Here is a 24146-nt window from a genome sequence, read left to right as displayed (position 1 = left end):
TGACGTAGCGATGCCATTCTTGAATAGATACTAAGATGTTATCCTCTCATCCCTAAATATCACTGCTTACACCCTACAACCGACTTACTAACCGGCTTACACTGCAGCTTCATAGCTAAAATAGATGGTTGGTAGAGAGGCATCATGCAGATCGATTTTTTAGTCTACCTCTGGTCAACTCGTCCATGGTATACGTAAAAATATGTATACCACATAAGATAGACATATACATAAATTTCCTGCCTTTAGCCATCTTAGTAAAACGAAAAAGGTGGTTAAAATAAATACATAGGTAATGAGTATTTATTTTAACCTTGATCACGGACATAACTATTAATATATCTTTATGACACAAAAGTACATATAAATAAAAAAACAAATTAACAGAGTATTTATAATTTTATTAAACCTATTTAGTCTTCAAGAACAAACAGAATTATAATAGGTACATATTATGTAACATGAAACACAATATTAATTGTTAAGTTAATATTGCATGCACTGAAGTAAAATTTTATTTATATAATAACAAAAACAATAATTATACAGAATTGGAAAATAACTTAGAATTAAAACAAATGTAAAACAACACCTGTATGTAATTTTTATACTTACACTATAATCAAAACAAGAAGCCTTATTATAATTTTGTATTGCGGTATGGTGCTCTCCAAAAGCAATATTTAAAAATAAACTTGTCAACAATGTCTGTTTATATTATGTACACACATCGAATATTTACATCTAAAAGTACATGAGCAGTTCACATTATTTCACTAGTAGTACAGTAAAATAATCATTTAGATTGCACAATATTAGCTCATTCAATAAATAAAATATGTATACACTCCACACCAACAGGACAACAAGACAAACAATTAATTAAATAATTTTGTTTCTGTATATGAAATAGTTATTATTTAGTATCAACCATTACAATACTACATGTTCAAGAAGACTAATGCATACTTAATGACTAACGTATTTACCTAATATTCATTAATATTCTTCTAATGCAATTATTTGTCTTATTGAATATCTGAAGAATTTATTCTCAAATAAATTTAATAATCGTATTTTTTTACAATTACAAATTTCAACTAGCTTATAATTAGATTCTTAAATTGGCATATATATACATAATAAAAGAGTTGCCATTTCAGAAAACAAAATGTTGATACATTAGTTTTTGCTACCTGCATAATTGCATTAGTAAAAATATATCATTTAAAAATCTTACAAAATAGTGTAGGTACCTAGGTTTTATTTTGTCCACTTAAAATAGAGAACTGTTTACAGTAACGATTCATACTTGGCATATGCAATTATACATTTAAAAATATGTCTACTGCATAAGAGAAGTGTCTAATAAAACAGAGACTAGAGCTATAGCGTTGTATAAGTATTTACTAAATAGACATATTGCAAATACTGAAGTGTACTCCAAAATCATAATATTAACTTGTGTCATTTACAATTATGCCAAGTCGGAATCATCTCAAACTCAAATTCCACAAAGCTTACATACTACACATTAACTCCATTTATTTTAAGTTTTTTCACTCTACGTGTTGTACCCTCACCATCAGAGCTGTCTGTGTCATGGGAACTGCCTTCTGACTTGATGCCGAGACCCAACTCATGAGGGTCTACATAGTTGCCTGTTGCTCTGGCTTTTTCAAGAGCACGAACTGTAAATAACAAATGTTAAATTAAATAGATAGACACATGTACACTTAAAGCTGAGGTAAGTAATTTTGTGTGCATTCCTTAAATGGGAACAATTGATTTATTATATGAAGCAGAATGTAAATACTACAGCAAATTTTGCACTAGATTTTAATAAAAATAGAGAACAACAATACTTAAGCCTACTGAGTATACATAAATTTCCTTTCATAAAATCATATATATATCTGTGATATATATATGATTTCATCAAATAACTATTTTTGGGGCATTTTGGGGAAGTATGGCTATTCCTTAAAAGTATTATATTTTGATCTTATAACAATATTGTATTTTCTCAGAATAAAAAACTTTCAATTATACTACTCCACAATAGTATTTTTTTATTTTTCTAATAAATGGATTTACATTGTACATGTTACTCATAAGTGCATAGGACTCACACATTCTAAAACTCATAAAAAACATGTATTACACAGTAGAACATATTGGAGTCATCACTCCAAAATCCAAATCCAATTAGCAACTTACTTTGTGTTTCGAGAATAGTATTCTGTCTCTTTAAATCCTCAATGTCTTGTTGATGGGAGTTATTTTTCCGCCTCATAAACTGTATGTACTCTGCAGCCTTTTTAAGAATTTGCGCTCGACTTGCCTGAAATTAAATTCAAGAAAATGTTATATTTCAATCTTTTATCTTAGAACTGGCCTGCTCATGTATTGTTGGAATTAACATGACAATGAGAGAATGCATGAGAGGTTCTATGGGTGTCACATGTCTAGGGTGCTTTTCAGGTATCTAAATATATATATCTAGAAATATCTATGTGATGGTTACCATTTACTATCAGATTATTTATTTATTTAATTTATTCTTTATTGAACATCAATAAACTTTTGTACAACAGGCGAGTTTAATGTTGTATGTTTGCACTCCCAATTACATAAAAACATAGAGTTGTAATAAATATAATATTACTACTATCTATATAAGATTATTAAATAAAATAAAAATTTGTTGTACGAAATTACTATAAAATAGGAATGTCACATTAAAACATCAAATAACATTCAAGGTTATAGCAAATTATTATAGAAAAGAGGTTGCAAAATGGATATGGTGTAGTCTGTCATAGTATTAAAAAGAAACTGGCATTTTGACCTTGAAGGTATTTACAAAACAAAATAACAATTCAGATGTCAAGGGGATAAAATATAAAAATATAAAATAAATACCAAATAATATAAACATACCACTTTCTCATTTTGAAGAGCTGGCACAGATTCCCTTAATGATGTAAAACTATCCTTTATGTGGTCTCTCCTTTTCCTTTCTAAAGCATTATGGTGTGCTCTTTTCTCTGCCTGAAAAAATATATTTGAGTCACAACTAAATATCTTTTAAAAAAATTGGAATTACATAAAGCAAACTATTCAGTTACTTATTTTTGTGAAATAATTTCGACGTCCTGTTTTTCTCAAACAAATGTAGCTACCAATACTTTTGAATAAATATAACAGAGGCATTTGTAAAACTACCTTACCTGAGAATAATAGCCACTGCCACTAAGGTTATTCCTGGCGTGCGTCCGAGAGTCAGAATCGTTTTCTGCCTGTAATAAGCAGATATACAATATTAAAATTATCACAAAAAAGAAGATATTACAAAATAAACACAGGTTGCACTGGCTCAAATTAACAGTCACAAGATACCTACATCACTTTCGATGTCAATATCGCGGTCGTCGTCACTCATCATTTTTTACAGTACTTTAAATACAGACCCACAAGTAATAATAAACAATCATGAGTGAAATTTACGAGATACAATGAGAAATTAAATATGAAAATAGCTATAGTAAAAATACAAAAGACGCGTGACAGAATTTGACAGATTGATGCGCACGCAGTATTATCAAAAAATGGCAGATGACAGCAGTACCACAGATCAACTAGAAATACTCGAAATACAGACAAGAAGGCAGTCCTTCACTAGCGAAATCGTGCAATGTCTTAATTATTCGTCAATTTTATATATTTCATTTGTGAACGATGACTTAAAAAGTGATTTTACCACCAATTGTAACAATATTCATGCGATTTAATGCTATTTTACGGTTTATTTTGCAATATGAAATGAAAGTTTTTTATCGGAGTGACAGATAAAAAATATTTTCACTTGCTGGATTGCAAATAAAACCATTGTTTATGTAATATTTTCACTCCAATTAATTTATTTTCACTGGATATTAAATACGAGAGATTTAAAACTTTTAATTGTCGTCTGAGAACATAGAATCCATAGATTGTTGATTCTATGCTGCTAGACTTTAAGCCCTTTGCTTCGCTTTAGTAGATCTTAAAAAAGCATGGATAGAAAAAGTGGGAATTTTAAATTTCCCTCGTATTTTGTCAAAGATAAACTGTAATCGTAATAATAGTAAACGAAAAAACCTATGGTCGACTATTCCAAAAATGGATACGACTAAATTCAATAATCCATTTGATAACATTGATATTTCTAGTCCAGAGTTTTATAATATGCTACAAGAACAAATTGAGTTAGATTTGGCACGGCTAAAAAAAAATGTAGACATAATAAAAACTTTAAGAAGTGGGTACACTTGACACAATTTTATATTGTAGTACACCGTAATTTTATTTTCAAATGTTATCAATACATATGTTCTATAATTATCTCTATTTTTTACAGTAACAGCCGCTGAAATGGAAGTGGAGACAGCAGCACTTTTTCATGCCGATTTACGGCGTCAAATAGAAGACTTTAAAAATATTGCCATACACAGTGATGAGGATACCACTGACTAGATCTTTTTATCAATAAATTGAACTAGTATCCTATTAATATTAAAACTTATTACTTTGAATTTCGTAGATGTTTACATTAAATAACTAATCAATAATAATCATAACTTTATCATAATTTCTACTAATATTAAAGATAATATTAGCATACAGAATTTTTTGGGTAAGCCTTCCTCACTACATATACTCAATAATATTTGAAGTTAAGAAAAGACAAAATAAAGTCAATATGACGTTAAAAAATTTTTATGCTAACATACTAAGAATCAACGAAGTATGACATAGGTCTGCTTATCATACTTAAGTAGTAGGTACTTTTTACTTTCGATGCAACATAACTATTGATTCCAGGGGGGAAGGGGATTGTTAGTAATGGGAACTAGTAATTCCCTTTGCTAGCAATATACCATGTTAGGACGACCTCCACGCGGTTCCTCCTAGAAACTATCGTGATAAATTCCTAGCGAATTTGTCCCTATGGGCTGACTGACCTGACCTCATATTCCTCTTATCATCCTCCACTGGTGCCCCGCTAGCGTAAGCCGTTAGCGCAGGCGGGTGCAACATTTCATTATCATCCCCAAAAAAACCATTGATTTCGAAGATAACATTGGTAGGTACTAAGAATAATTTTAATAGCTTTTAAAACCAAATGTATTTTATTAGTTAAAATACATCATTAGAAATTTATATCATAGATAAGAGAATAGGTATTGTATATTTATACATAGGTAGTAGCAAAGTTATGTTATGTATAATAGATATTTGGCTACGTAATGTAATATAATCCCATCGTTATTAAGTAGATACCCTAAGTGAGAAGTAATTTCTATTGGGCATTTTAAATTCAATAAGATGTAATGAAAATGTGCCTAGGTATTTACTTATTTCCTTTAACTAATAATCTAAAATATCTAAACAGAATTAAATTATTACAACGCGATACGTACCCATTATTATTTGACCTATTGTTACATACTTCTGGTATTATCTAAGTAGGTATGTTTTATACGGCAAAACAATGATAACATATTTAATATAAACTTAATTTCCTTATGAGTTGATGAAACACGAATCAACACGTAAATAATTTAGACAATAAGGAATCCTCCTTTACAAGTGTTATACCTATCAAATATTATTTCGTTCAGTGTCGTGTTAAAAATGAGTCTCATAAAACATATTTTCATTTGGATGACCGTATCTTCGCTATTCTTGGGATCACTAGGAGACGAAGAAAATGTGGCATCAGCTTCGCCCCCTCATTGCACTGTAATAACTAAAGGTCGGGACTTAATTTCTTTTTTATTCACACGTACAGCATATGGTCACGACTGTTATGAGAGATAGAGTAGTCAGAGGATTTGTCAACTGTCGATGTTATGGTGAACGTACATTTCGCTTGGTATACCTACATATGTGAATACAACCTGGCCACGGACAGGCTGTAGCTGTCTCTACGATTATTTTTTTAATCGATATCGTTTTCTTTCACCAGAGAATCAGTCAGAAATATATATTCAGATATAAAGTTTTTCTTTGTTTTTGTTTATGACGGTAAACACTAAATCAACGCTCTCATATAGTTTGCATAACTACTACTAACTAAAAAATTATACAAAACAAAACTTCTAACAAAACCTTATTTCAACACAGTGATATTAAAATTCTTTGTTAAAAGAGAAAACAAAATTTACCTACTTACTTTCCCAATCTATTACATAATAATATTATATTTTATACTTCTACATTTATCTAGTCTGCTACTAACTGCTACTGCTTTGTGATTTCAGCTACGGACTACGCTTACAAATATAGATTTGATTATCCACTGATGTATATTCCGTCGGGCCAGCCGGAAGCTTATCAAAAGGCGAGTACCTAATAGATAGCTAAATAATATACCTATGCAAGAAATTTAAGTGGGAGTTCATAGTTTTGATATAAAAGAAAAAAAATATCTGTAATAAAATAAACATATTATATATATAATAAAATAATTTATAATTATGTTCGTACGTATATGACATCTTAGTTCTCCTAAAGGATAGGTAATGCCGGAGTACATAATTACGTGATATCCGTACTTCCTTAGTGCTGTTCAAGTACATAGGTGACGGTTACCATTTACCATCAAGACGACCGTAGGTATAGTAGTTATGTAATAATATCTATACTAATTTCTTATTACAGATGTATTGCATTTACCCACCAACTGTAAACAAAGCGTCAGCGACGGTGTGCGACTGGGCTGCTCCTCCACAAGTACAATTCACACTCGGCGATGATTATTTGCACGTGGTGCGCCAGGATCCGACGGGGAAATTCCTTGGAAACGCTCTCATAACTACATATCAGTTCTGTAGCCACAATATATCACACGTACAAACCGTAGAAGAAGTCGCAAACAGTATATAATGTTAAATTATCCACGTACGAATATAATAATAATTTCATTAATATGAATAAATTTGTAACATCTATAATAATAAAGTTGTTTATTTTAATCGACTATCTTTTTTAACGTGTGGAAAGTTTCCCGAAGACTGTCCACATATTGCAGGACAAATGTGACCCACTAAAAGCTTTTTAGATCCGCATGAAAACACAACCACTAAAAAACTACACGCCTGTACGAATTAGTATGAAATTTTGTGCACAGGCAGATCATTAGAATTAACAAATTCTTTCCATCTATGCCACAGAATGAATCTGACAATTAATGTGAAATGTTTCGACATCTCTTTTAATGTGTATTATTAATGTAAAGTTGTGAACTAAAAAGCGATTAGGTGATCCTTCACCTTGTGCGATTATTGCATTGTAAATTATTGTACATTGTACAATTATATACTAATAATGGTGATATTCGCTTACAAAGCCTTCAATAATCGATTTAAAATAACCCATTAAATTGTAATGGGTTGAGAATATTTCAAATTATACACGCTCGCGTTTATTTACAATATATAGTAGAAAACGATATACCTAATCACATTAGTTAGTTATATATTAGGGCAGCCAGTACATAGAAGGCAGTAGGTACAATGATCGGAAAGTTGTTATGTCTAGTTGTCCTAATTGGTATTGTAGCGGGGGAAAAATATGTTTTTGAATTCGGTAAGTATACAATGTACACATTTTATTGATTTAAAGTTTTATATGTACTAAATATAATTCGGGATATGAAAAATATAAAATATTACAATGCATCTATCTAGATTAGATTAGATATCTACCCAGATTTTTCATTCTCTTATCTTACATTTACCTGCTGCTGAATAAACCATTATATTGGTGTTTTTCAGGAGTTGACCAAGGATTGGTATTATGTAGCGAAACTGGAAACGTCGGAGCTTTTGAATATAATAAAAAAATAAACCTACCCGTGAGTACCTGCTTATATCAAATTATAGACATACTTAAAAGTACCATATTTTTATTAACTTTTTGAAACCGTATTTTTAATTTTAACCTCTATAAGTGGAAACTTGCCATCAGGCTGATCGTATGTACTATAGCTTATAGACATGAACTGTACCATAGACACAATAATATACATGTGACGCCCATGCTACTTGTCTTAAATTACCATTCTGGAAGCTAAGGAGGCAAAACTACGTGGTTGTTCCTTAAATTAAATATTTAATCTTAAGTCGGAAAATGTTAACTTGTCTATAATTCCGCAAAATTGTGTGCGATGTTTGAAAAATAAATAATCCTGTTTTCTACCTTACTAAAATGCTATTATTTCTTACAGATTCCATCGGGCATGAAAGTTAACTACGTTAAAGTAATTGTGGACGCACTCGCACCACCTAAAGTTGAATTTGATTCTAGCTTCAACCAAATTAAACTGAGCTATTCCTTCTTACAAATCACTTTCTCTAGCTACCAAATTATTGCCAAGGGTGAGCCAATAGCATGATAATAATAATAATATCTGCAGGTATTTTGCCTTCACACTAGATTACATCTTTTTTTTCTGTATAAATGTAACCTTATTTATTTAATTTAAAAAAATCTCAAAATTATTTATCTAATAAATTGATTTGATAAAAATTGTTGTTATATTTAAATGTTTGTACCTAATTTATAATAAAAAAAAAAAAATTTCACATCATTTAGTGAAGTTATAAATCTGAGAATATCATATTTATTATGTACCTAGATATATTATTGTATAAATCGTAGCGATTATTCACTGAGTTACTGATGAATACTTATTTATCTGCAAAATTAATCAGCAGCAGTCATTAATATTGCAGCAATCCTATTTCGAAAGTAATTGATTAGAGACACTATTTTTTTTGCAATCAAATCCAATTCTATGCTTAACTCCGAATATTTATTCAGTAAAACATAAATAGGAGCTTGAAAGATGTCTATGTTCCATTTACTTTTAAAATTCATAGGGTTTACTTTTTTATTTATTCAGACTATTATTGGACAAGGAAAACCATTAGACGTATTGATTTATGAATATGGTAAGATTATAAAATAATAATTACCAGTTAGGTATATATATATATATATATATATATATATCTCCAAAATTCTTCATACAATGTATGATAATATCTCACTTATAAAAGAAGATAGTAAAAATATTAAGTATAAAACACTTATAGCTGATGCAAATTGAAGAAAATAAAAAGTAGGTACGAATAGGCTCACATATATAAATTGAATTGGCTGGTATATTCAAATTGAATACCGTGACAGTATCTTTACATCAAGAAAAGATCGTAGTAGGTATTACAACCCTGATCTTTCACTGATAGAATAGCCTCGTTATCTGTCTGGTTTATTTTAAGGCGGGCGTGTACAGGGTGAAAAACAATCTTACTATTTCAAAGGGACTATACCACCTTTCACACCGGTTTATAAGTTAAATGTAACTGTGAGTATATATAACATACATATTAATAAGATAGGCATCTACTCTCTGTGCAAAGACGCAATAAGAAAACATGTAACAGTATAGATACCATACTATGTAGTACCCGGGAAGTCTGCGTTGGTACTTCTGTCTTACCTAATTCCTCTGCAAATCAGCGTTCTTTGTAAGCTGTTATGGTTAAAGAGTGTAATACAGGATTTTTTAAATTTAATTTACACCTTAGTGCATACTCAGGAGATTAAGTATAAACCCGTAAATTTGTAATCCTTGCAACTACTAATATGTCATTTACAGCCACATCACCCTGACCTGGAGAAGAGATTTACATACTTGAGAGCAGAATATATTAACCCTGTATCAGCAGTATCAGTTAACTTTGATCCGCATACGATGATAATGACGTTTTATATAAAATTCCCTTTTCTCAACATGCCATTGGGAGTCGGCGGCTATTCTATGCCTCTCAGTTCAGCATCGCGTAGAAGAAGACAACGTAAAGATTGATAAACATAAAAACGTTCCTAAATATATTTCAATCAAATATCTAATACAAAAATAAATGTAATTACAAGTGTATCTATATATATGATCTATATATATATATATATATATATATATGAATATAGATGATGTGATTTAGACTATGTTTATACATTATTATATGCTTTGCATCGCATGTAACTCTTCTGTACTTGTGATTCTCACCTAACTCCTCCCAAACGGCTTGACCGATTTGGATGAAATTCGTGTGTAGGTATATTTCAATGGGTTTCTAGATAATTTATTCTAATAATGCTGTTCTATGATAAAGTAGTCAAAAGCCTAGCCATTGACGGAAAACAAAGTATTAAATGTTTTATATAAAAGTTTTATTTTCACTATTGGCGATTAACAATAGTTAATTCATCAATTGTAAAAAAAAAATATAAAAATATTAATGTAAATTTACGATTTTTGAGTGTCTAACTGCATTTAGAGATTATAACACATTTTTGGGTTAATATCAATCAGTCTTATATAGTCATCAGTCATGTGAACGCATATTGATATCGTCATGCCGCTCTCTCTCGGTTTCGCGGTGATCTCCTGAGACACGAGCTCCGGCCGAGGTGCCGGGCTCGTCATGCTCGCGCTTACCTGGCGAGTGCGGTGCCGACGGAGCAGACTGCACCAGCCTTCCCATCAAACTCACACTCTTATCCTTTCGTGTTCTCGTCCACTCGTGAGACAGCACTCGATCTAAAGTCAACCTCAACGTTATATCCGGCTCCAGAATATGCCGCACTATGGACTTGGCGGCTGCTGACACGGTATCCCGAATCCTGGACCGAAATACCCAGTTGCGAGACATCTGGTCTTTCAGGAGCTTACGTAAATTCGAGTCGTCGAAAGGCATCGATGCATTCAACATTATAAAGAGAATAATTCCGAGAGACCATACATCAGCGAGCTTCGGATTATAGGGAGTACCGCTCACTACCTCTGGCGCTGCATAGGCAGCTGATCCACAATACGTTTGGCTAAGCACACGCCGGTTCTCACCATCAGTACAAAATCTTGCGAATCCAAAATCTGCGAGTTTCACATTGAAACGTCTTGACAGAAGTATGTTCTCACATTTCAAATCACGGTGTGCAATGTTCTTACTGTGTAGATACTGCAATCCACTAGCCATCTGTCGAAACCAAAGTTTCGCTTGGTTTTCAGGAACAACACCATTTTTTTTTATAAAGTCCAGCAAATCTCCGTTATCTGCGTAACGCATAAAAATAAAAACTCTTGGGCCCCTCTGTAGTATACTATGTACTTGAATAATGTGAGGGTTCTCGATTTTAGTCAAGATGTCAAGTTCGCGAGGAAAAAACTTCTCTAAAAAATCCCGAGGTGCTTTTTCTTTATCAAATATCTTGCACGCCAGGTGCATTCGCTTGGGACTAGTTGCATCGCAGTATTCTGCGAGATGAACGGTTGCATAAGACCCCTGTCCGATTTTCTTGCCGATGAGATAGCCTCTTTGTTCCAAGGCATTGACCTCGGAGCTTCGAGGGCTGAGGCGCTCAGCCATGGAGCTCTACCGTCTTTATTCTAACCCGTTTAGGATACATTGGACATCTCACTACTAACAATATGTCCAAGGTTTAAGTTGCCCTCCTGTCAAAATGTTACCTCTCCAATTGCTATAAGTTTTCCACTCAACTCTCATGAAAGAGAGTGTATCGATAACAATTAAATATAAAAATAAAAAACACGCACACAATTTGGTTAAAATATTACGACATCACAAAGAATTTGGATTTAAATAAACGCCTTTACTAGTAAGAAATCTTCCAAAAAAGACGTATCTGTTACATTGATGAAGTTTTTTCTTTTGTTTCTAAAATTAAAATGTATAACAGGTAAAGCCTGTAATAACTTTTTATAAAAAGTTTCTACTATGTTAAAACCGTACATACTATACTAACAGGCTATAGGTACTTTTTTTATAAATGGAGCATCCGCCTGCGCTAACGGTTTACGCTGGCAGAGCACCAGTGGAGGATGATAGGATAAGCATGAGGTCTGGTCAGTTCCCCATCGTGACAAATTCACCAGGAATTTATCACGATGGTTTCCAGGAGGAACCGCGTGGAGGTCAACATGACATGGTCCATTGCTAGCATTGGGGTCATCAGTCCACATTTCTAACAATCCCCTTCCCCCCAGGCTATAGGTACTAGTACCTAGTGTTCATCACTGAGATTCGTGATGTGAGGAATCATAAGATACTTTTTCCATCTTTATGATATTCCAGTCCAGACATGTGGCGGCGTGGTGGGCCGGGTCATTGGGCTCCCTAAAATATGGACGAGCGCAGTGATGGCTGGCTCATCCGTCATACTCGTGAACGAGTGCTACTTGTAGGAACTGGTCTGCTCTTACATATCACTACGACTGATTTAATCTTATTGTGTTTTTATATTTGAGCCTAAATATATTAGTGCTGTATTCACACGTTTCGACTTGTAAAATGTGAACTTTCTTATTCTTTTCTTCTTGTGATGAGACAGCTTTCCGAATAAGCGGTAGATTTAAAAAAATGTTGACTATTCAAAAGTGCTTAAATTAAGTTTATTTGAATAAATGATTTTCTATTCTATTCTATTCCACTGAACCTTAATGAAAATATCGTTATCAAAACGGTTAGATGCGAAACTTAATACAGGAAATCATATTTCTATTCATTCATTTGCAATGTAAGATAAGCTAGGTCAACCCAGCCTATCTTTTTTACAATGTATTGATGATTATTAGTCAGTTTGTTAAAGGTGTTCCTATATACCGCCAGTTATGTGGAGTATTATGACTTCTAACGTTACAAAATTAATATTGAAATAAACGTCTTGTGACTCTTGAGGTGACGGTGACAGCTGAGTAGTCTCTATACTTAACTAATTTATGGCTGAATAGACTTCTACCTTTTTTTTTAATATTTATACATCATGTAATCGTTGATGAAATACTAGAAAATTATTGTCTTCCTCATTAATGATAATTGATCACTTTATAAAAAGATCAATGTCAATGTCATTAAAATTATTATAATCTGTAACACAATTTCCATGCTGTCACAGAGTAAATTTATCTCAGAAAACTTGACTGTTATTATTTTTACTGTTGTTAGTTGTTACTTGTTACAAAATAGAAAATTTAGTTTTAATTTCTTATTTTCTTTATTACTAATTACCATTTATTTTTTAACGTTTTGTTTTCTTACCTAAATCTACTAAGATGATGAATCAATATATAAAAGAATTGGAACAAGTAAGTTACTTTTGTCGTAAATACGGCAATCAGTTTTTTATTTCCTCGTATATAAGACATACGAGGAAATAAAAAACTAATTAAAATCAACAAATTATAGGATCCATTCGATCCAGATGAATTTGTAGAGAGGATGGTCCGACGCAGCATGCAGGAATCAAAACTCAAGGACGATCAATTTGACCCAGAGATGATACATGATATATTTACTCAAGCCATACAAGATTTGAAGGTAAAAATTTACTTCACATTTCTAATAATTAATAATTTCAATTTGTTAATAATAACAACGCAGCAGTGGGATACAAATTGGGCTAATAAACATTGTAACATGAAGTCATTGAATATGTTTAGGTGTTGCAAGAGAGACAGGAAAGGAAATGTGCCAGATTAGAACAAGCAGTGCAAGAAGAAGAGAAATTGTATAGCACCAAACTCTCTGATATTATGGATCAGCATACAGTAAGTTTTTACACTACATTGTTTTAAAAACAAAAATTCAAACCAACTAATGGGTAACATGTTTGAAGACCAAATTAATATTATAAACGCAATAATTTGTTTGTTTGTTAGTCCTTCATATCTCAAAGACAACATTTATTATTAACTTTAGTATATACTTCTAACATTGACATTAGCAAATTCATTGGAACTGCAATGGCACTATAACATGAAATAAAATAAACTCGTTCTTTGACATCACATTTCTGTTGGAGAAGGTAATAAGTTATGCCATTTAACAAATAATTTTGAAGGATTATTTTTTTATACCTTAATTTGTTTAAATTTAAATATAATAAAACCTTCTTAAGAAAAACAGTTAAAAAAATGTAATCATTAAACTTCATATCCTTTAATTATTAACTTCAGGACTGTGTAAATGTGTTCAGCACATTGGATGAGCGGATGTCCAGATGTGGAGGTCGTGCATTAGATGTTGGAGAGAAACTTGGTGCAGCTAGAGCCCCGCGAGCCAGAGCAGCAGCAGCCAGGGACCTCCTATCACACCTAGCACACTTCTTAAATCCTCGACCAGTACTTACAGACATATTTACTGATCCAAGCAAAGTGAGTACAACAACATGTTCCCATATTAATGGTATAAAGCAAAGCCAGTGTTGCTGACATCTTTCGGATACAGTGGTTACTTTTTCTAACTGACTCAAGAAGGCTTGAAAGTTGTCTCCATGGCTGCCTCTGTCCTACTTATTTCAGCTGCCAAACTGCTTGCTCTATAAGCTGAGTTTTCATTTAATGGGCAGTGAAATTATTGGTTTGTAACCAAATTACTGGTTACCACAACTGTAACCATGATGAGGTGATATTCATGATGCAGTTTGCGAATATAGGCAATAGGCATTACTGACGGCTCTCCAGTAATCATGATGGGATTATTTCTGAATCCAGTTATATTAAATAATCATATTTGTTTCTTATACATAATATTAGTATGTTTATTATAGCTACATGAAGCGGCAGATGTAATTCAAAAATTGCATACTATTGCACAAGAACTACCACCAGACAAATTTGAAGTGGCACAAAAGAATATTGATGTCAAATATGATGAGATAGAGAGAAACCTCATCGAGAGTTTTGTGAAAGCACAGACCCAAGGAAACTTGAACAAGATGAAAGAGATAGCCAATATAATGACCAACTTTAGAGGATATCCTAGATGTGTTGATGCATTCATTGAAACTAGTCAAATGGTAAGTTGATAGAGCTGTCCTAAGGGTGTTGGTCCTATCCCTTTCCTAATTGCTTCCTTACACATTGTTTGAAGAGCTGGCACCGGTTCTGGGTGCTCTTATATATATTATAATATAATATTACCACTGGGTAATCACTTATATTATTAAAAAATATGGTAATCAGAACTCATGATGACATTTAGCAATTACAACTTGAAGTTACATCATGAGGTTTTTAGTGAAAAAAAAAAATTCCACTCACCGCTCCACCCTTCCTCTCATGTGTTTGCAAGATTTCAAACATTAAAAAAACATATTATTAATGCTAGCTAGCTACTATTAGCTAGCTGGTTATGGTTTTGCAAATTGTTTATTGAATATATCATATTACATTAGAATATATAGATTAAAATTCTATATGTATATTTAGTTTGAGCTGCCAGTATGTCAGCAGCTCAAACTAAATATACATATAGAATTTTATGAGAAAACCAAATAAATCAATTTATGCCTCTGAATGTTTGTTAGTTCATTTGTGTATATATATTAACATACACAAATCAGGAGCATACATATTTCCAATGTTTATCAATAAGGATAGGTTTCAAAAGTAAACTAACTGGTATGAACTTTATTGACCTCGATTTATTCCTGTACCATAATGGTTGTTATTAAATATTTTTTACAGAATAGTTTGTTAGGGAAGGACATCTTCTCGTCGGTGTTGCCACTATGCCAAAAGAATTATACTATTATCAGCAATGTATTTCCAAACCCAGAGCAAGTATTAAGCAAGTTTGTGTTGAACATTTTCCATTTAAATCTACAAAAGTATATACAAGCAAAGCTGGCTGATAAAAATGATGTTGATAAATACTTGAGAAATTTATATGACATGTACACCAGGTAAGAGAATATTACTCTATTTTTATTTAAATGTTGAACACTTACCATAATATAGTTGTAATCTGACTGTTGTAGTGTATGTATAATTATGAAAACAATTAAATGTTCAAGAAATGTTTGATACAGATTTCAAATATTTAAATTTATAACATGTAATATAATGGTACAAGTAGATTTTATTCCATAATGTCCATGTAAGTCACAATGGAAATCCATTACAGTTATTAAAAAAAAATATATAAGTTCATTATCAATATTTACAAAACAAATTACAGCACTCAACGCGTATGTGATGAACTCGTCGCCGCTGGTTTAGTATCAGCTGAAGGCAACAGCAGTATTGGAGACCTTCGACGCGAAGCTTTGGTTGATGGTGCAATGGCCGGCGCCAATGATGGCTATCCAGCTTTGGAGAATCGACGATTGAAGGCGGCACTCTCTAATGCTCTTAATGTTTATTACTCAGAAAAACAGCATATTAAGAAGCAGATACAAGGAGGCGGGTGAGTCTTATATGATTAGTTAATACTGCTTTATTTTTACTTAAAGCTCTACAAAATTGTATGTTGTACCGAATACTTAATTTTACATTGATAGGTAAATTATGTTAGTAAAACATCCTACTGTAGCACAGCATGCATTGTTTAATTTGTACAAACACAAAATGAGTCCTGTATATAAATAATTTTGTGCGAACATAAGACAATGTTCTACATAATAATAAACTGTATAATCGAAGTAGACATTGTACTTCTGTCTTACCTATTTCACCGCCAATCATCTTGCTTGGTTAGCTGTGTTTTGGTTGAAGGGAGATAGATAAGGCACCTCAATTACGGTATCGAATTACCGAACAGAGCACACGGGTATTTTAGTCATCCTTAAACGCGTGAAGTGGTACAATAAGATATTGTCGTGCCGTCTCATGTATATGAGTGATAATGGGGACTTTCATTAGGTAGGCTACCATCTTATTTGCAAGTAATAATGTTTTCTGTCTGTGTGAAGTGTTTCATTATCCGTTTGTACAGGTTCTGATTGAATTGATCCTAAATAACAAGTCTCAAAACGCTACTAACAGTAATTATGTTTTTCTATTAGTTTCCAAGAGCTGCGCCGCGACCTTCAGGCGGTGATAGGCACGCGTGCCAATATAAATATCGCCCAAATAGAAAATTACGGTGGCGAGACTTTTCTCAGTGAGCAGTTGGTGAACAAAATGCTCAACGACGCGAAAACATCCTTCTTAAGGTGTAAAACGGTAAGACAACTATAATTTACATATAAAGTAGCTAGCTAGTTGACCCATCCATGCGATACAGTGACGCTGTAGTTTTGCTATTGAGGTTAATAAAAACTATCCAATCATTAAGTTGGACCTAATTACACACAGTGAACCTAATTTTACACAATAGTCCTGAGATTTATTTATATAAAATGTTTGTCCCTAAGTTGTTAAGATAAATATAGTTTATTATTGAAATTGTTTACATTTTTATTTATAGTTCACATGTGAGCCCTTTACAACTCTACCGAGGTAGACTAAGATGTCTAATGCCGTTTGATTTGTGTGTTGTTTCGGTTGAAGGGTAAGATAAGGCAGAAAAATTAGTATCTAGGACATCACATGATAACTTGAGTACTATACGTAGTTCTGTTCATGTATATAGGCGATCCTTACCACTTACCGTGGTGAAAAATACGCCCGGTTCTCTGTTTTTAGATTATAATAATGTAGAAAATAAATCGTATATACATATAAATATATATGTATATTTATCGTAAACCATTAATATTACAGCTATGTACACCGAATGAATTGCCCGGGACGACCGTAGCTCTGTTGGAGGCGTTGGTTCAACATTTACTAATAGAACATGTTGACTATGCCCTTGATCTTGGACTTCAATCAATACCGATTGCTGAAAGCAAATCACCACCACAGGTAAATATAATGATCAAAAACATTACACCCGGAAGAGCCTTTTTAACATCATTTTGGGCCTGTTGTATTTCATGAGTTCTAAACGGTTAGACTGTTTTATCTTTACGCTTGACGGTATGGGCAGAGAATTTTTAACCATGTATGAATATAAACATAATATCGCGTGTAATTTAGAACATTGCGTTAAGTCGAAATGTTTATTAACTACAAACATTCGAAATATTTATGATCAAGTTCAAAATTGCTCTATCGGAGTCGCGGATTAGATTGTATAAATATATAATTCTGTCTGTTTGTAAACATAAAATTAGTATTAAAATACTTCTGCACTTCAAAGTAAATACAGCTACAAAATTATTAAAATTAGAAAAAAATATATTGGATATAAACTTCTTATAATGAATTAGAAAAAAAACATTTTTGTTATTAAATAATATATAACATTAATATTGTATATAAATATCCAATATTCCCATTATTTTACAGATTTATTTCTTCGATATAGTGAAGCAAGCTAACGCGATTGTTAAGTTGTTCGGTGAACATTTTCAAGAATCAGTGTTACCTTGTTTGAGGTACGTATTTATTCTCTACATCACAGAGTTCTGTCGTGATTAAATGCGGAGATATTTTGTTTTATTAGAATAATATTTAACAATTAGAAAGACAAAACTGTGAGTCTACCTATCAAAATATTTTAGTGCCATTATTTTCTAATTTAAGTTGCATTTATCTTTTTATTAAAACAATATAATTATGAAGTCTTATGGAATTCAATATAATAAATATTTTTCTTTTATGTAATTGTCAACAAAGAAGCTAACATAAAAATTTTTGAACCTAATTCATTTATGAACTCCAGCTACACATAGTAAATATGTTAGTATATATTTATGTCGGTTAGAGTCAGTCTACTCTTGAAACTTATTGGCATTAGATTGCGCATTTTCGTACCGTTTTGTACACTTGAATAATACAGTAAGAATATGTTAATTACATATTTAGTAGTTAACGAAATAGGTTATCGATTTGGCCGATTTAAAACGATATCGAGAGACTTTCAAGTAGACCTACTGATCATTAATTAATGAAAAGTAATAAAGGGCTATTCTAATATAGTTTTTTATTTAACAGTTCAACTTCAAAGCAAAAAGAGTGCGTCCAGCGTAAAACCACTATAATGGAACAGCTGGAAAATAAATTGGACGCAGGATTAGAGCGAGCTATATCAGCAATAGTAGGCTGGGTGAAGCTGCATTTGCAAACGGAGCAGAAGAAAACTGATTACAAACCAGAGGGTGATATCGACACGCTCGCTTCACCTGTGAGTAAATAAAATTTTTATTCAAAGTTAAAGTAATTCTACTGAAGTCGCTGGTATATTATACTTGCTATTACCTGCAACTATTTCTGCATCTTTCATCCTCTATTTCACACCCTTACAGATTATTTTTTAAGATAGAATTGAGAATGAGCTGCAGAGGAATATCTATACCCGTCCTGCTGATATAGTGGGATGATGTATCGGCGTTACCGTGTCAGGAGTCCATGCCACAGAGACAATTTATATTTACACATATTATTACAGCTTGTGTATGTTACTCTACAAGATATTTATAATATGTATGTATGCTGAAATAAATAAAAAAACATTAAACAATCTATATGCAGGTCAAATTTCACTAGGATCCTTTCTGCTGTTTATTCATTAAAAGGAAATGCAACACAGACACCAAGTCGTCTGCCTGAGGTATCCCTCTGATCTATTTAAGCCTTCTAGCAGATTGTTTTGTAAGCTGTTACGGTTTAACGGATGTTATATGGCATTGAAACAACAGGTATGACATCCAATTCCTTATATCTTATATGATGGTACATTACGGACATCATAATGGCGACGTGACTACCCTCATGTGTTTCAACTTGTTTGCTATTCTAGTTACAATGAAAAAAAGGGACAAATTCTTATTTATTACCTACTATATAATATTTACGTCCTCTAGGCATGTACAGCTGTAGTATCATACCTCAATTCTGTGATGGAGAAGATTCACAACGGACTGGAGGGTGAGAATTTGAACGCGGTCACTGTCGAACTAGCAATCCGGCTCCACCGCGTCATATACGAACACTTGCAAAACTTCCAGTTCAACTCAGCTGGTGAGTTCAACCTTTATCCTATTATTTGGGATCGGCGTAGTATGTCATCCTCTTCCCCTGATCCTTATCGGCCGTCATAACTGAGCAATCCATCCAACTTTTTTTCTGTCGTCCTCTCCCCTTCCATCCTTTTATGTTCATGTTATATAGCTGGTGAGTTAGTCCCTTAGTTTTTAATGATTTGTCAGGCACGTTCCTGAAATCCCTCTTCAATTAATGACGACAATAATATAGTATCAATAAAGCGATAAACTCCACCAATTTTAAAAATGATCGTCAAAGTTAATTTATTTACAGTATGTGGTGACTGTTATAACATATCAATGTTAGAATCTAGACATTTTCGATTGTTATATCAATTCTAGACTTTAGATAGTGATAGTATTCATAAAACTAAATAACTTTCCCAAAAAACTAGTTTTAACTCAAAACAAAACAAAAATAAATCCGCCAGACGGCGCGCCAATACGCAACGTTCGATGCAAACATACCATGCTAATATGCAAATTAAGTGTTGTTTTTACCCTATGTCGACGGTGGAAAATGTCTTTGGCTACTCCATCTAGGATAACAGTGATGATATTTATTTAATATACAGGCGCGATGATAGCCATCTGCGACGTGAAGGAATACCGTTCGGCGGCATGTGGGCGTGGTTCGCGCGCCACTCCACCGCCCGCGCACGCACTCTTCGACGCGCTGCACGCACTTTGTAACCTACTACTTGTCAAGCCAGAGAACCTGCACCAAGTCTGCGAGGGAGAAACCTTGGTGAGTATTTTTAGATTTCGTCCACATTACTTTTTATACTGGACTTGGTATATTTTTGTCAATTACGTAAATAGAAACACTATGCTATTCAACACATGCAGAATTTCTGCATTCTCTTCGCAGGCTACTCGTATGATGCCTTTTTTTATTCTAGTCACAGTACATAAGCCGCCATCTTGTGCCCCAATATTCTGGAAATACCGGAAGTGATAACAATACGTAATCAAACTAGAATTACTTAGTATTGATTAATACTTTCTATGAGAATACAGTAAAAAATTTACCCTCCACGTTATTTCTACCTCGGCGTACGTTTACTATCAAAGCTGCACTAAACGTTTATATGTATTACTGCTACTACTATTTATTGCACTGCATTGCACTCCTGCGGACGTGCTTCAGGACGTGGACTTCTGGAGATATATGAACTGAGAGCATATTAACTATTTTGTTATGTCGAATTACAACTACAGCTTAAGACAGTCGGGAAAGTGTCATATCTATTGGTTTCTTATCAAACAATATTAATTTAAATTAACATTTTAATAATAAAATGATTTTGTTTTTAAACTTTCGTGTTTAATATACATTATTTATATTATTAAATTAAATACCTTTATTTGCCATAAAATTAGTTCGTGTTAAGATCCGATTAATAATAATAATATAAATAAAATTATTTTGTTTTTATATGTATCTAACTTTTATGCACTTTTTTCCACACGGTAAAAAAACTCAATATATAATTTCTAAATTATGAATAAGCATTAAATTCTAGATGCCTTAACGGATAAAAAAATATTGTGGGTTCTAATTACAATCACTATGTATTTTATGTATGTTAATAGATTCGTTGACAGTTGTAAACAACACAACGTCAACTGTCGACGAATCAGTTTATATTCTGAAAAACTGTTTGCAGGATAAAAAACAAATGTTCATAAATATCTTCTTGAATTATAGACATAAACACTTAAATAATATCACAGGTGTCACAGATATTTTATGACCACTGCCCCTTACCGTCAGGTGGTTCTTTAGGTTTTTTCCATTCCAGTAACACAGTGTTTAATGGCCATCTTACTAATATTATAAACGCGAAAGTTTGCGAATATGGATTGAAAGCTTGTTACTCTTTCACGCAAACACTACCAAACGGATTTTAATGAAACTTTACAATAATATAGCTTATAAATCAGAATAACATATACATAAAATTTAAAAAGATATGTAAATTGGGCGAAATGTAATGATAAATGGCAAGTAAGTGTGATGCAGACGAAGTTGCGCGGGTCAGCTAGTACTTAATAAGAACATAATTACTGCACTCTTTATTCTATAGCGGAACTCATCTCAAACGAGGTCCATTTAAGCGTCTACAACACGACACCGCTATTATGCGGAATCTGTATGTAGGCCTTATATGTATAGATCGATGTTAAACGCAGACTCTGTGGTAACTTCAAAGAAATGAGATTACGAAGCATTCCTTTTAGATATAATAAATGGTATCTAACTGTCTCTTTTTATGATCCTTACATTGAAATTGTGCTTTATTTTCAAATGATTTCAAGAAGCGAGAAGTAGACTAAATTTAGTTCTTAAATTTTTATTAATTCTGTAAGTTTTTTTAACATTCAATTTAGGTTGGTACTGGATGGCGATAAAGATAATGAATAAAATCCATCCCTATCTCCTTTGTAGAGTTACCAGCTATTACCCGCAACTTCTGTATGAACGTTTAGTTGTGATAAGATTACAAACAGACTGATATACACACTTTGACATTTATTATATTAGTTGGATTTTTTTATGTTATTGAACTGTTGAAAAAGTTGATGTGCTATCAACCTGATGGTAAACGGTAATTTATATACACATAACTAAGATTTTATACTACTATATTATGACTATATTATAACTACGATCATAATGACACCTGTGACATACCACTCATGCGCGGCATTCCAAAGGACTCCAAATGTCAAGCCTCATATCCTGTAATTTTACTGCCTAATATCTCTCTGAAATTTGAAAATGTAGGTACATTTAAATATTTAGGTAGTATGATTACCAGTGACTCCAGATGTACTAAGGACAATATCAGAATAGCTATAGCGAAAAGAACATTTAATGATAAAAAACATCTTTTGAGAGCTAATATATCAAAGTCCTCTCGGAAACACCTTATCAAGACCTACATCTGGAGTATAGCCTTGTATGCCTGTGAGACGTGGACATTGACACAAAAGGAAAGAGACAAACTGGAAGCCTTTGAAATGTGGTGTTGGAGAAGAATGGAAAGAATTAGCTGGAAAGATAAAATAAGGAATGAAGAAGTGCTTGAGAGGATTAAAGAAAAGAGACAGATCATAGATATTATTGAGAATAGGCGGGGAAAAATGTTGGGGCACTTGATACGACACGACGAACTAATTAACAACATTATAGAAGGAAAAATAGATAGAAAGAGAGGAAGGGGAAGACCAAGACACAGCTATATCAAGCAAAGAAGTTAAAGAAAAAGTTGGAGTCGTGTCGTATCAACAGCTAAAGGGACTGATAGAAGATCGTGGAAGGTGGCGGGAGCTCCACCGACAAGAGCACAGCTCTTAAATTATGAATGAATGAATATCTCTCTACAAGCGAAACATATCTTACAAAGCAAGTTACTAAGCGGCTTAAATAGGTGAAACTGAGCTATCCAAGCAAACGCCTTTTTAAAAAGTCTACTTCAGATTTCTATTTATAATAATATTAAAATTCTATAACATTTACAATACATTTTTGACTGCCTCGGTGGTCTAGGGGTTTAGCACACCGCCACGCTTCCAATGGTCGCGACTTCGATTCCTCGCACGATACAGAAATTTGTATTCATGGTTATGATCATTTGTATCAGTCTGGGTGTTTTCTATAATTATATTAAATATTTATAAAATACAAGTACATCTATGTATTAGTATCAGCATTCAGATTTGCTTAGCTTCGGAGTAGATGGCGTTGTATGAATTGTCCTGAGATATCATATTATAATATTCATAACATAACTTTATTCCACAGGCGGAGTTGGATCGTTCCATCTTGCTTAACTTCATACAACTGCGCTCCGACTACAAGAGTCACAAGCTCTCCAGCTTTCTGAAGGGACTGTCGTAATTAACATTTAATTCATTAATTAATTAAAAATATATTTATATACTATTATTGTATATTTTGTTATGTTACATACTCATATTATATTTAAACCAAAAGAAGTATTAAAGTTGTACTTTTCAATTGTTGTTTTCGTTTTCAGAACAAATCTAAGGATTTTAACTGACATTAATGTCTGTTTCTGGTTGTCTTAGAGAATTTAAATGTATTTAAGGTTATAAGGAAAAAATACAGATTGGGACGTTATTCCTTAAAATATAGGCTGTAGAGCACACAGTACTTATGGTAGAGAAAC

At 32.7% G+C, this 24146-nt stretch overlaps 6 protein-coding genes across 6 annotated transcripts; 4 read left to right on the top strand and 2 right to left on the bottom strand.

The window, feature by feature from the left end:
• Positions 1-711: 711 nt before the first annotated feature.
• Positions 712-3593, bottom strand: LOC131847675 (protein max). Its single transcript, XM_059197301.1, has 5 exons — positions 3407-3593; positions 3234-3302; positions 2944-3054; positions 2221-2344; positions 712-1691 (listed from the first exon to the last, which is right to left on the bottom strand). The coding sequence occupies exons 1-5, from the start codon at positions 3446-3448 to the stop codon at positions 1528-1530; spliced, it is 510 nt and encodes a 169-aa protein (XP_059053284.1). The 5' UTR covers positions 3449-3593; the 3' UTR covers positions 712-1527.
• A 1991-nt stretch (positions 3594-5584) lies between these two features.
• On the top strand, positions 5585-6943 carry LOC131847770 (uncharacterized). Its single transcript, XM_059197418.1, has 3 exons — positions 5585-5800; positions 6309-6388; positions 6709-6943. Exons 1-3 carry the CDS (start codon positions 5680-5682, stop codon positions 6931-6933), a joined length of 426 nt encoding a protein of 141 aa, XP_059053401.1. The 5' UTR covers positions 5585-5679; the 3' UTR covers positions 6934-6943.
• Positions 6944-7562: 619 nt separating this feature from the next.
• Positions 7563-8443, top strand: LOC131847750 (uncharacterized). The gene is made up of 3 exons (XM_059197399.1): positions 7563-7635; positions 7824-7903; positions 8276-8443. The coding sequence occupies exons 1-3, from the start codon at positions 7563-7565 to the stop codon at positions 8441-8443; spliced, it is 321 nt and encodes a 106-aa protein (XP_059053382.1).
• A 550-nt stretch (positions 8444-8993) lies between these two features.
• Positions 8994-9922, top strand: LOC131847749 (uncharacterized). The gene is made up of 3 exons (XM_059197397.1): positions 8994-9002; positions 9347-9418; positions 9713-9922. Exons 1-3 carry the CDS (start codon positions 8994-8996, stop codon positions 9920-9922), a joined length of 291 nt encoding a protein of 96 aa, XP_059053380.1.
• A 404-nt stretch (positions 9923-10326) lies between these two features.
• Positions 10327-11777, bottom strand: LOC131847662 (testis-specific serine/threonine-protein kinase 2). Its single transcript, XM_059197283.1, has one exon. The coding sequence runs from the start codon at positions 11481-11483 to the stop codon at positions 10443-10445; it is 1041 nt and encodes a 346-aa protein (XP_059053266.1). The 5' UTR covers positions 11484-11777; the 3' UTR covers positions 10327-10442.
• Positions 11778-13050: 1273 nt separating this feature from the next.
• Positions 13051-23944, top strand: LOC131847618 (exocyst complex component 5). The gene is made up of 14 exons (XM_059197224.1): positions 13051-13219; positions 13320-13451; positions 13574-13681; positions 14090-14287; positions 14683-14931; positions 15602-15819; positions 16095-16322; positions 16921-17080; positions 17621-17764; positions 18251-18339; positions 18899-19088; positions 19768-19924; positions 20523-20695; positions 23759-23944. Exons 1-14 carry the CDS (start codon positions 13187-13189, stop codon positions 23852-23854), a joined length of 2175 nt encoding a protein of 724 aa, XP_059053207.1. The 5' UTR covers positions 13051-13186; the 3' UTR covers positions 23855-23944.
• The last annotated feature ends 202 nt before the right edge of the window (positions 23945-24146 follow it).

The sequence above is a fragment of the Achroia grisella genome, unplaced genomic scaffold, assembly GCF_030625045.1.
Source record: "Achroia grisella isolate CSIRO2021 unplaced genomic scaffold, CSIRO_AGI_Agris_v1 utg540, whole genome shotgun sequence".
Classification (NCBI taxonomy): domain Eukaryota; kingdom Metazoa; phylum Arthropoda; class Insecta; order Lepidoptera; family Pyralidae; genus Achroia; species Achroia grisella.
Note: the sequence above shows the minus strand (reverse complement) of the source record. Positions and strands in the feature narration are given on the sequence as shown.

Coding starts and splice junctions, on each gene's coding strand:
- LOC131847675 (XM_059197301.1), bottom strand. CDS start 3,448: ATGATGAGTGACGACGACCGCGATATTGACATCGAAAGTGAT. Junction 3,303..3,406: donor ATATTGACATCGAAAGTGAT/GTAGGTATCTTG, acceptor TGCTTATTACAG/GCAGAAAACGATTCTGACTC. Junction 3,055..3,233: donor GCAGTGGCTATTATTCTCAG/GTAAGGTAGTTT, acceptor ATATTTTTTCAG/GCAGAGAAAAGAGCACACCA.
- LOC131847770 (XM_059197418.1), top strand. CDS start 5,680: ATGAGTCTCATAAAACATATTTTCATTTGGATGACCGTATCTTCGCTA. Junction 5,801..6,308: donor TTGCACTGTAATAACTAAAG/GTCGGGACTTAA, acceptor TTGTGATTTCAG/CTACGGACTACGCTTACAAA. Junction 6,389..6,708: donor AGCCGGAAGCTTATCAAAAG/GCGAGTACCTAA, acceptor TTCTTATTACAG/ATGTATTGCATTTACCCACC.
- LOC131847750 (XM_059197399.1), top strand. CDS start 7,563: ATGATCGGAAAGTTGTTATGTCTAGTTGTCCTAATTGGTATTGTAGCG. Junction 7,636..7,823: donor AAAATATGTTTTTGAATTCG/GTAAGTATACAA, acceptor GGTGTTTTTCAG/GAGTTGACCAAGGATTGGTA. Junction 7,904..8,275: donor ATAAAAAAATAAACCTACCC/GTGAGTACCTGC, acceptor TATTTCTTACAG/ATTCCATCGGGCATGAAAGT.
- LOC131847749 (XM_059197397.1), top strand. Junction 9,419..9,712: donor TTTATAAGTTAAATGTAACT/GTGAGTATATAT, acceptor TGTCATTTACAG/CCACATCACCCTGACCTGGA.
- LOC131847662 (XM_059197283.1), bottom strand. CDS start 11,483: ATGGCTGAGCGCCTCAGCCCTCGAAGCTCCGAGGTCAATGCCTTGGAA.
- LOC131847618 (XM_059197224.1), top strand. CDS start 13,187: ATGATGAATCAATATATAAAAGAATTGGAACAA. Junction 17,765..18,250: donor AAAGCAAATCACCACCACAG/GTAAATATAATG, acceptor ATTATTTTACAG/ATTTATTTCTTCGATATAGT. Junction 19,925..20,522: donor CTTCCAGTTCAACTCAGCTG/GTGAGTTCAACC, acceptor TTTAATATACAG/GCGCGATGATAGCCATCTGC.